We start from the raw sequence: 12,842 nt of genomic DNA, 5'->3' as shown, positions 1-12,842 counted from the left end.
AAAGTGGAAAATATTTAAACCCTGATTTCCAAACCAAATGAGTAAGACTTTCAGTACTATTTTCTGAGAAACATACTTAAAATATTCAAAGGCTATTTTATTAAAGTATACATTGAATTATTTGATCAAATATATAAAGTGTACTATTTAAAGCCATTGTGCTGGTCTTGTGCTAATTGAGATTAATATTTACACAGTAAATATTTAAGAGGTAGATTATGTAATTTTTATTACTGATAAAGAATGTGTACTTCCAGTCAAAAACTGTTGAGTACCTAAGTCTTAAAGCATCTTGTGACTCATCCTGCACATATCACTTGATTCTCAAGTATTAATTTGTGGGACTTCCAATTTCAGGTAGACATCCCCTGCCACGCTCCTAGTCACCTGCTTCCTACCACCTAGTTAGTGAGCTCAAGGAATTTACGTCATTTTTAACACTAGCTTAAGAAAAAGAAAATTGAGAAAACTCATAATGTAAACAACTATGTAACAAATTGCAAAATCAAACAACTTTGCATTTTCCATAACATCATTCCATTTCTTTGTTGACGTACAGTTGAAAATTTATTTTAATTATCCTCAGTGTTATTTAAAATAGATGCATAAAAACTTAGTATTTTACTAAATAGTAGGAGACAGGCAAACATTTTAACAAAAATTAGATATTCAACACAGCATTAATATGTTACTAATACAGTAAGCATGCAAACTTTTGACAACTTCATGGGATGATTAAAACTTCTAGATTACTTTAACTCCATAAACTCATAGGATAAATAATGTCCAAAAAACCAACTTTTATCCACTGATTTAAAAATGCCATTTCAGACTTAAAAAACAACAAAAAAACCAACCTAATACCTCTGGATTAAATCTGGACACGGTCTTCCACACAAAACCTAAGTCAAACATAGAAGTTACTGGTACACTGGCAATTCTTTCAATGACATATGCCTGAGTGAGAAACAAATGATATTAATAATGGAAACTGGAAAAAAAATTACTGTGATGGACTGGGGAGTGAATTTTGTACTCCCACATGTATACACACACACACACGCACACACGTGCCTACAAAAAATAGTACTGGCCAGCCATTAGTGTGGTTATTCTAACCGAGTTTACAGTGTAAAATCCTGGCCAAGGAGAAACAAAGTTGGCCCCAAACAGTAAGATAAGTATTTAAGAAAAAATTTTTTTCTGGCCTATCACAGGGTTTTAAGGTAGAGTTGGCATCTACCTTTGATGTCATAAGATTTGATGGCATAAGACTGGTTTTTAATTATTCCAGCAGGTTTAAAAATAACACATGACACTAAAGAAGTAAAAATTTAGAGAACCACACATTGGCTTCTTCTGGGACATTACCTAAGTTAAACAAATCTTTTCAAGATTCAAAAGCAAACTGAGTGATACTAAATTTTAACTTTTTGAGGAATATTTAGAATTACTGACACAGTTGTTTTGTGGTGCCTACTATCATTAAACATACATTCTCCAAACAGCATTACTATTTTAACTTGCCTTGAAATTCCAAAAGTTAAACCTTTTCAAATCTCATCTAGTGATTCAAAGTGAAGTAAACACAATTTTTCAACCACTGGTTAATCCATGCCATTAAGGGCACACACTAGCTAGAAGATACGTAGTAAAATTTAATAATCTTGAGTTAAACAGAGCCTGATATACTTACATTTAGAAAGTTAAGACTCTCTGGTATGCCTACATTAAGAAAGTTCTTATAAATTATTCCTACTTATAATTGTATCAAAACAAATATAGGATACTGCCTGGGGAGGAGGAGGGGGAGGGGGGAAGAAAACCTAATACAAAGACAACAAAAACAAGTAAAACTCCAAAAAAAAAGGAAAGGAGACAAATTTTGAATTTTGGTCACACAAATGAAAACCAAACTCCTTGGGCTTCAAGCTCTGGGACCTGACAGCCAGGCTCTTGTTCTAAGTCCCTGGATAGTATTAACACTTTGAAACAAAATAGTTAAAAGTCAATTCCTTAAAATGTTCTATGTCGATTACATCTCAAAACAAAAACAAAACCAAAAAAACCCAAAAGCCAATTCCTTCTTTATTTTTTGTTACATATCTCAGTTCAAAATGATGTTTATCTCCTTCGAAATGTTATAATCCTATATAAAAGATGAATAAATCCCATATAAAGAATGAAACTGCTAGCTTTACTACAGATTTGCATGCTCAAGTTTTGCTTTAATGACCTAAATCAAATGAAAACTTCTCAGGTTTATTTAAAGCAGTACTAAAATATTATTATTTTTAAAAAGCAGGCTTGGTAAATAAATTTTTAGAGTATCTCTGAGTCCCTTAAAAAATGTAAGAGGGAAACACTAGGCAAATACCTTTTTATCCTTGAGTAAACTGGTGTTCTATACCAGCATAATCTGCTTCATATGCTAACTGGACACCTTCACTCCCAAGCACAACGCAAAAGAAAAGTGTACTTACCTGAGTTTACTGAAGAATTATGAAGACTACTGAGTAAAAAAGAAAATTCCTTTAAAAATTTTTACTATCATGGATATATTAAATATAAAGAGCAGCTGTTTCTCAGTCAGTGACAAACCGGTATCTAATTATAAGGTAAGAAAAAAATACTACACTGCCCACAGTGTAGCCCATTTAAAATAGGCTTCACCAAAACTATACCCTCAAGTGAAATCAGATCCTTAGTAGTCTTGAAGGCTACACTACCAACCTTTAGTTAGAAGGGACTCCTGTAACGAAAGCAATTCTTAGTACACACATACACATCTCAACTTAAAGAACAAAAAAAGTTATGTTACATAAGATGTGGAGGAAAAGATTTACTCAACAGCTTAAAAATTAGTTTAAGAGCTAGAATGAGTAATGGAAATCCAGTTCTTGCAACAGATAGTATCTATTTGTGGCAGCCAAAGATTACTGTGAAGTGAGTTTATCCAGGTTTAGGGTAAAAAGAAATATGGTGTAAACTACTTGTTACTACAGTTTTCACAAAAGAGGGCAAGATTTAACGAGCAATTTAAATGCTAAGAATTTGCCAATCAATTTTTTACTTTTCTTAAATTTAGTTATATTTTGATAAGCAATCTCTAAGAGTTCACCTCTAAAAGGTTTGATGCAAAAAACACAGAAAATGTTCAAAGGGAAAAAATAAAAACAAATATTTTTAAGTTCACCAGGCTGTTAGGATTTATCAAAAATCTGTGTTCAAGAACAAATGTGGCAAATGACTTTAAAAAAAAGAACAAACCCATATCTAGGGAATATTAAACAAAGCCTATGCGATACATACAATTACAGTAAATAGAAGATTATGGTATAACTTTGGATGTTGTTAGACACTAAGCCTAGCTTCTCAAAAAAATAACAAGTGCATGCTTTCCCTAGAAACTGGAAGATGCACTACTGCAGGCAGCAAAGATACCACAGAACTGGGCATGTTAAGAGTTGGAGAGTAACAGTTAAATCACGTCATTCAAATCCCTTGAATTCTAATTCCATCAATTCAAATATAAGCAAAAACTTTTTCCAGTTATATCACATGCATACATAGTTGAATATAGGCACAGAAACTTGTCATTTTTATTTGGGTAACAAGAGTCTCTAAATTATGTTGAAAAATAAATCCTAATTATTACTACTCCTGTAAAAAAAAAATTTAGCACATTTTTCACAAATGATTTATGCAGAAGAGAAAAAAATACACATAATTTTATAATATCTTAAACTTTTTTATTCCCTACCAGAGACATTAATTTTGTCTTTCATTTTCTTTCAGTTTTCTACATTTTCAAGTTGCACCTGTATTTAATACTGCTTTAATCTGCTAAAGACATTAACTGATTGCTCTCCTAAATCTAAGGATTATATAGTTTTAGTATAAATATATATCACATATTTTCATAAAATTTTGACAAAACCAAATAAGCCTGCCTTGTTTTTAAGTCCATGCTCCTTCCACTGTTTATAAAATCTGATTTAATGATCAAAAGTTCTTGGTTGTCATTCTTCAGTTACAACAGTCTTCCTTCTGAACTGCCACTCACTTCTTTTTACATAATAACAAGCAATAGAAAAACCAAAGAAATTATCTTAATCTTAGTTCTTCCTTTCGATTCTATAAAATAATGTGAACTTTGCTTTTTTAAATGAAATGAATACATCCAAAACTCAATACATTCAAATGAGCTGCGTCTCCTTTAAGGTAGTCACCTTGGAAGGCCACAGTTCATTCTCCTAACTATGCTACCACTGCTCAAAATACCTTTAAAACTCTTTTGCGATCGCCTTCAAAGACAGTTGCGTACTTCCTACTATTACCTCAAAGATAGATTTAATTTTTGGAAACAGTCAAAAGACATTTGGTGCCCAAAAATGGTAACTATAAAACAATCAAGTTGGGTAATACTTTTTTTTTTTTTTAACAATATGCAATCATAAAGTTAATATTGTGTGTGACTTAAATTAGCTCTGAATGCAATTGTAAAAGAGCAAAACCCAAAAGGTTTTGAGCAATGGTAGATTGCTGGAATTAGGAAACAATTTTCCAGCATGATCACGATGCAGGGTAACATTCATTTAGCTGTCTATATTCTGGCGTATTTGTTTAAAGTGAACATTCTGAGAGTTAGAATCTTTTAAAAAGGAGTATCATTCTTAAAAGAAAAAAAAAGGATTTTATTCCTTTAAAGTATCACTTTCAAAGTTAAGTACTATGCAAATGTTTTGTTAGAAACTAATTCTCCTTAAAAACTTGAAAGCAAATAACCAACTTATTTGCTCCCAGGCTTTTTATCATTAACTGAAGAAAAATAATTTGACATTTCTAAGGTACTAAAAAACAAAACAAAAACCCCACATGTAATAAAAACGCATCAAGAACCAAACTACAATTTCTGAGCTGCACTGTTTATTTTGCTGCTTGAAACCTAAGTGACAGTATGCCACTATAATTATGGGGTTTCATCTAAACCTTTACTACACTGCAGGTACAGAAATATACGGACACATTTTTGGAGAACTGACATTTTGCAAAATGCAGCAAACATTTTAATTTATACATGAGAAAAGGAAGTGTTCAAAAGGGTATGCATTTCAAGTTATTGCAGGTTATTTGTGAGAGAATTTCTGCAGGTAAAACATGTTTAAATTTAACCAACAGTAGCGTGTCAGTGTATTTAAAATCATGACAAAAATCTTCTCTCTGGTCATGTTGCCCATGACAAATTACTATGATGTTGTATGTTTTAGGGCAAGATGTCAATACAGCATAAATCCCACGGCATTTTGGTTTTCTTCTGGAGATTAAAGCTGTTTTTCTTGGGATAAATGCAGCAGCAAAACACAAACCAGTTGATCAAAAAAAGCACTTCTGCCATAACTCCAATAATTTTCGGGACACATCAACCGACAGTAGTTTTGCCATTCCCAGTTCTTTTAAGGGTTACATCTCTGCACTGTTGCCTTAAGTATGTCTGTAAAAGCTTGTTCTCTGTTAAGCCAGTTTACTGACTACAGCCTGGTTGAGAGAATTTAGTTGGTTGGTCCATTTATCTAGTGCAGTATATCGGGCACCACCCCTCTTCTGATGATCCAATTCAAGGAGTTGGTTGACTTGATCAATTCGGCCATGAATAGTGCTGGAAATAAATAAATAAAAGAAGACATGTCTACAAACCATTTTCACTAAGCATATCTTCTGGACTTCATAAAATAGTCACAATATCAATAAATGCAAAAGAAAAAAGCTGCTGCCTACACTGAATGGTTGAGTTCAGCATTAATTTAACATTCACTACCTTATTCAAACTTTAGACAGAAACCAGATTTCAGCTACCTTTCACCAATTTCATTGAAAGAACCAACAGGCATATACTTACCCAATTAATCAAGAGCAAATGTAATTTGTGAAGCTTTAAATAACATACTGCCTTTAAGAAAGATATAATTTCCAAACTATTATATATCACACCTTAAACTCTAAAAACAAAATAATACTATCCATTAAATAATTCTCTAGCTGTATATGGGTCATATACTGAATGAGAAACCTTTTGAAAAGTCTTTTAGAACTTTTTCAAAGATCATGTGCTTAATATGATCATTCATTTATAAAAAGACATCACACACATATATCTCTTTTAATAGAAAACCATAGCCAGAGAGTTTTATGAAAAATCAAGAATTCAACTGTTACCTTTGCCATCATTATTCAAACTTTATGTCCTAAACATTTTGTGGTACAAAATAGTCAAGTACTTACTTATCCAATATGCACTGCACCAGCAAGCTCTCCACATCAGCTACATCTATGTTTAACTCCTAAGACAAGAGACTCATTATAATTCTAATTAACTTTTTGAAAGACTCTATGATTTTATATAATTATTCTGATTTTAAATTCATTTCTACCACTTAGAAAAGAAAATTTAAAACAAATTTCATTATCTGTTCAAAATACTTCTGAGAACACAGGTCTGATAAAATCCAACTTGTTAACTTTAAAAGTATACCCCTGCTATAATTTTATTGTGGTTGGGGTTAGCCATACATCCATTATATATTTTAACCACTTTCTCTCCTACAGTTTTCTCTGAGGCTGGAGGAATCTTTAAAATGAAATTTAATGATTCCTTATTTCTCTTTTCTTTTAACTCAATTTATGCCAGGAAAACAGAAAAATTCAAACTAAAAGGAAAAACCTTAAGTTATGTTGTATTTTAAAATGTAGTATTACAAAATGTTAACAAGAATTACTCTTTTAAATAGAGATAGGTATATACTGCATTTATAACTACAAATTATAAATATTAAAATCAATGACTAAAAGTACCTTAGAAATAAAAGGAATATGTATTCTTGTGTAAGGCTTAATTAATTTTATAAGCACTTGTGTTCTGATGTTTCGCAAAAGCTCTGAAAGAAAAAAGTTAAAATAACACATTTGTATTTAGTAGTTTGTATATCTTTATGAATCGCTATGTACTTCTAAATTATATTAACTATATTATTTATCTTCTCAAAATACATCTTTCTTTCTAGCAAGAACATAAGGTATTTGTGTCTAAAAACATCTGGGTTCAACAGATGCACAGTACGATTAAAGGCTGTCTTTCACATAATTTTTTCTTGTTCCCACCTCCCTGATTTTGCTCATGTTGTGATACTACTTAAAATATCCTCTTGCCTTCTCAATAACACTTCACTGCTCATCATTTCCTCTACAGTTTCCTCTTTCAAGAAGCTCTAATTTATACCTGCCAAGCTTCCTTATTTTATGCTCTCTCAAAACCTAGAGTACTACATTTTATACAATGATTTTACAATTTTCCCTAGTTCTTCATGTAAGTGTCCTTTAAAAAAAATAGATAGGAGTTCATGCACAAGACTTCTACATTTTTCTATGCCCACAAAATATAGTATCATTCTAAGTTCAAATAAGAACTTTAAAAATGTCTGTTGAATGAAAGAGAAAGGAAGGTGAGGAACAGAAGAACATTACTTCTAATCTTTGGATTTTCTTAATGCATCTGAAATTTAAGTATTTGAATAAGTTGTTCCAAATGGTTATTAAAAACCCTCAAATAGCTCCAAAACAGGTAGGAACACTGGAGGTATAAGTGGTTCCGGAACAAAGAGACGACTTTTATCTTTGTTAATCAGAACTTATTAAAAATCTCATACGTTTGTTGGTACAGTGTTAGCCTACCTTTTCAAAGTAAGTGCATCTCAGCATTATCAATAACAGGCTGTTTTCAAAGTTTTTGTTGTCAAAAATAAATCCTAAAAATTAACTTTGAACTTCAACATCAGTAATAAACATGCAACTATATCTAAATTAGAATAGGAAGGTAAAAGGGACAGCCACCTTAAATGAAATGGACAACATATAAGAACTTGATTACATTAATAAATGAAATTGGCTAGTGATTTCTTTAAAACAGCTTTATAATTTTAAGGAATATTCCATTCCATGACAGCATTTAGAAACATTTCTATATTTTGCAATAAACAGAAGAAAAACAGCTTAATTCCATGTAGCTCCATTAAGAAGTACTGTTTGACAGTGACAAAGAAAGTAACAATTTCAGCAGAAAGAATATACCTTCAATGTGTTCCCTTATGAAAGGATCATCCATGATGTTGCTGTGATTTGTTTTTAGAATCTTTTCAAATTCAGTGATGTCATTATTCTGATAGGCACTAACAGAAAAAGAAAAGCATAAATTTTGTCAAACATGAAGAAGTCATATATTAAATCAGATAATCCAAAGAGCCTATTTCTCAATTTTTATACGCAAAAATCTAAATTATATTACAGTTTCTGTCATGGAAATTGGAATTAAACACACACGTATCCTTCTGAAAATAAAATGAATTTCCTTTTTAATGCTTTTGGTTTTATAAAGGAAAGATAAATGTTATCTTCTGGGGTTACAATATTATATTTATACACAACTAATTAAAATCTCTAAATCTTGGTATTGTTAAGAATTGACAACAGTTTAATAACTGTTTAATGCTTGATGCTTTTAAGTTAAATTGTGCGTTTAATCCCTAAGAAACCAGGTTTCATGCATACTACTGTATGGAGGAGTTTGGATATAAGACAGTATATCCTCTCTGAAGGTTATTCAGAAATGCAGCTTCCTAATTTTTATCTTCTAGAAAGGTACCAGCAACTGCCAAAACTTCTTAAAGGGAACATTTGATTCTCAATTCTCTCTAGCCTTAAAATTCCACTGAGCTATACAGCAGAAACATTGGTGGCAGATAATTAGTGCCAAATGGGATACACACACAAAGTAGAGAGTGATGGACACTGCTGCAGAAGGCCAAAGGCTGATTTACATTCATGATTCTCTGACATGTCTACTATCTACTCTCGGAGGCACTATGGGGATTGCTAAAGGTGCTGAGAAGGAAGAAGCCAACCTTCTGGATATGGCACCACTGTCTGCTTTATATGTAAGACATATCATCAGCCATTCTGCACGCCCTCTGCTGTGCTTCCATCTGTTGGGTCGCAATGTAACTTCATGTTAGGGACAGGTGATTCAAGTGCTTCAACAGGAATTATTTTCCTCTATTCTGCTGGCAACTGACTAGGAAGATAAAATTAGGAAGCATTACTTTTCTTACCTACCCCAAATATATTATTGTAATATATAATACTATAGGAGGATATATTCAAATAGTGAAAACACTTGCACACACATATATTTTAACCAAAAGACATTCTTCCACTATTTAAGTGGCTTAAAAAAAAAGTCTTACACAAAATGTGGGACACCACAGGCCACCTCTTTCAAAATTTATCATTAAAATAAGTTTTAGAGTTCCAATACAGACGCTTCACTAGAGTAAATTGTAAGACATAATAAATATACAAATATAGCCATTACTTTTTAAAGGTCTGATAAATCAGTACTTTAATCTATTTAATGCATTTAACCAATTTAATCTGAACAAAATATTAATGTCTAGGGCAAAACTTTCCCTCAATATTTCTTTAAGAGTTTTAAAAGTTAAACTGTTGCTTAGCAATTTAACTTAATAAACATTTTTTTAAAGTATTATGAAGCTAACCTCTAAACGAATAATCTCTTAATGTGGCCAAATGTAGGTAGAATAAACTATTTGAAATAAAGATGGAGAAGCCTCCTTTCATAACTAAAATCAACTTAATTCAACAAATATATATTAAGATAAACTAAAGAAGTAAACAATAAAAAAGAAACTGATTTTTTAATGTTGCAGTTCAGGTTTTTTACCCCTTAACCATTCGTAGTCCCCTTAAAATAAAATCTTTTTTATTTTTTACAGCTAAAATTAAGGTTTCAAACAAACAAAAAGCCCAGTAACTTGTAAAAGTCATAGCCAAATAAAAACAAAGTAAATGAGGACATTTTACATAGAAGCTTAAACAGTATTATGAAATAAGCTATTCTCTCCAGGTATATAAAATTTATATGTAGGTGACTCATAATTTATAGCCTAACAGTACTTTTTTAAATTAAAAAAGACTATTAAGAGAATGTCTGGTCATCTAAATTACCTACATGTATCTGAAGACAAACAAAAAAACCCAACCTTGCCCCATGTCCCTAACTACATTCTTCCTGTCTTGGTACTCAGCCGTACAATCTAAACAATGGATTTGAAACCTAGTAAGTTCCTCAGTTTTCTATAAAGAAAGCCCATTAAAGCCTAGGCTCCATCTATTCCTGGCCCAGAGGAAAATTTTTCTTGCTCATTGATTTCTTTTACCAAAACAGGTCTTTTCTAGGCTCTTTGCTTGGTTTCATTTTCTTTAATTTTGTTTAATCTTAATTGATTATGGCAGGTTTTTCAGTCATTTGCTATAATTAGTCATATCTTTCTCCACGAAAGGCAACAATAAATCCTTAGATTTCTTACCAGTATGACACCTCTGCTGCTCCTTACGTCAGAAATTTAGCTGAGGCAAATTTATTTAAAGTGATTTTTAATCTTGTCAATTAAGAAAATATACAAGTAAAGAAACTGTCTTACTGAAAATTCTTGACTAATGTAGACCAATTCATAATTTCGTTTTGGATTAAGGCAGGTAGAAACTGTAACACTGTGAAATTGTTTTAAAACCTCTACAGCTTTCTACTGAAAACCAGTGTGTGTACACACTCACACAGATAATGAATACTTATAAAATCTCGTGACTAACAGAAACAGTAAAATAAATGACTTCAAAAATTTCATCAACTTTGGTATACTTCAAGCCAAAATACAAGAGAGCAAACAATGAGTATTAACTGAATTCTGAAAAGTTCTCTCCTCTCTCCTATTTATTCACTGCTTTAAGGTAATTTACCTTAACTGAAATTAAAGCTTACCTTACTAAATTCGTCATTGCTAGAATTTCTGGATCATTTTTGTAAGGTTTGGCCTAAACAGTTAAAAAAAAGAAGAAGAATTAACTATGTATGTACAAAGAAAGAATACATTTATTTTCACAAGGGATAGTTGACAGAAATGAAGAATTAGAGCACAAACATACCTCCTGTGAGTCAAATGGATTTATTCCCGATTTCATTAGCATATTTGCTAAGACCAAATATTTTAAGCAAGTGGTTCGTCTTGGACTTCCCGATTCATCATAATTCTTGAAGGCTTCAAAAAAATCAGTGTGTGCCTTTTCAAATTCACCTTCTCTCAAGTGCATTTTACCACCACATTCTGTAAAGAATAAAACAGGAGAAAAGAGGACATTTTCAGTTCTGTAATAACAAGATTGAACACTTTATAAAAATCAAATGAAAACTATTTCAGTGCTTCCAGTCTTTTAATTCTATATCTTGAAATAGCTCCTGAAGTGTGTAAAGGGCACATACTTTAATTCTTAAAAGCAAGCTCTTCATTAAACATCAGCCAAACAAGCATTTGCAAATCTTTATTCTCAGTTGAAGTAGAAAGTAATTTTATCAAAACTACAATGAGGTACCACCTGACACCAATCAGAATGGCCATGATTAAAAAGTCTACAAATAGCAAATGCTGGAGAGGGTGTGGAGGAAAGGGAAGAACCCTCCTACACTGTTGGTGGGAATGTTAAGTTGGTGCAGTCACTACGGAAAATAGTATGGAGGTTCCTCAGAAAACTAAAAATAGAATTACCATATATGATCCAGCAATCCCACTCCTGGGCATATATCCAGAGAAACTTATAATTCAAAAAGATACATGTATCCCTATGTTCACAGCAGTTCACATTAGCCAAGACATGGAAACAACTTAAATGTTCATCGACAGATGAATAGATAAAGAAGATGTGGTACATATACACAATGGAATACTACCTGGCCATAAAAAAGAATGAAATAATGCCATTTGCAGCAACACGGATGCAACTAGAGATTATCATACTAAGTGAAGTAAGTCAGAAAGAGAAAGACAAATCCCATATGATATCACTCATATAAAATAAAGCCACAAATGAACATATCTACAAAACAGAAACAGACTCACAGACATAGAGAACAGACTTGTGGTTGCCAAGGGGGAGGGGGGAAGGAGGAATGGACTGGAAGTTTGGGGTTAATAGAAAACTATTACATATAGAATGGATAAATAACAAGGTCCTATTGTACAGCACAGCACACTATATTCAGTATCCTGTGATAAATCATAATGGAAAAGAATATAAAAAAGAATGTATATATATGTATAACTGAGTCATTTTGCTGTACAGCAGAAATTAACACATTATAAATCAACTATACTTCAATAAAAAATAAATAAATCATTAAAAAAGAAAGTAATTATATATATATATCATTACAATTCAACAATAGAACTTCTGATGGTGAATTGTTTTTAATAATATCTTTACTGATGTAAATTTTACACAGACAAAAATTCATCCTAATTCCCTTCTAAGACTAGATCATTTCTTTGACTTCACTACTTTGCCTTTTATTTTCACTAAAACAAACAACCTTCAGAGTCATTCAATCATATGTAAGGACACCTTGATATCTTCCCATGACACTGCCCACCCTTTCCAAACCAAACTTGCCTCTGATGACTCCCATGATCAGTGGATGAGGGATGGCAGACTTGATGTGAAGTGACTGTTCATAGAGTGCTTTAAGTTTTTTGTTATTTTTCTGTGCCGTGTACATCTGAATTTCCAAAGCATATATTTCTAATAACTGTGTGCCTTTTTTCAGGTCATCTTCTCCATCATCAGTCTAGGAAAGCAAATAATGAACATTTAGTCAAGACAGAATTCAGAGTCAACCTAGTGATTTTTACTTGAGTTACCCTGAGAACCTTACACTTATA

At 31.9% G+C, this 12,842-nt stretch overlaps 1 protein-coding gene across 3 annotated transcripts in view; it reads right to left on the bottom strand.

Annotated features, from left to right (window-relative positions):
• Positions 1-3,666: 3,666 nt before the first annotated feature.
• Positions 3,667-12,842, bottom strand: part of COPS2 (COP9 signalosome subunit 2) — a 28,201-nt gene continuing 19,025 nt past the window's right edge. For 2 of the 3 annotated variants that reach the window (XM_061182156.1, XM_061182157.1), the window contains exons 7-13: positions 12,574-12,748; positions 11,056-11,234; positions 10,892-10,944; positions 8,125-8,222; positions 6,853-6,935; positions 6,283-6,341; positions 3,667-5,659 (exon numbers count right to left, since the gene is read on the bottom strand). In XM_061182156.1, the coding sequence (XP_061038139.1) occupies positions 5,515-5,659; positions 6,283-6,341; positions 6,853-6,935; positions 8,125-8,222; positions 10,892-10,944; positions 11,056-11,234; positions 12,574-12,748 (792 nt within the window). In that variant the 3' untranslated portion in view covers positions 3,667-5,514. The remainder of the gene's footprint in view (positions 5,660-6,282; positions 6,342-6,852; positions 6,936-8,124; positions 8,223-10,891; positions 10,945-11,055; positions 11,235-12,573; positions 12,749-12,842) is intronic. The other variant, XM_061182158.1, reaches the window with a different exon arrangement.

This window comes from Eubalaena glacialis, chromosome 2, assembly GCF_028564815.1.
Source record: "Eubalaena glacialis isolate mEubGla1 chromosome 2, mEubGla1.1.hap2.+ XY, whole genome shotgun sequence".
In the NCBI taxonomy this organism is placed as follows: Eukaryota; Metazoa; Chordata; class Mammalia; order Artiodactyla; family Balaenidae; genus Eubalaena; species Eubalaena glacialis.
The sequence above is the reverse complement of the archived record's forward strand: the minus strand, read 5'-3'. Positions and strand labels throughout refer to the sequence as shown.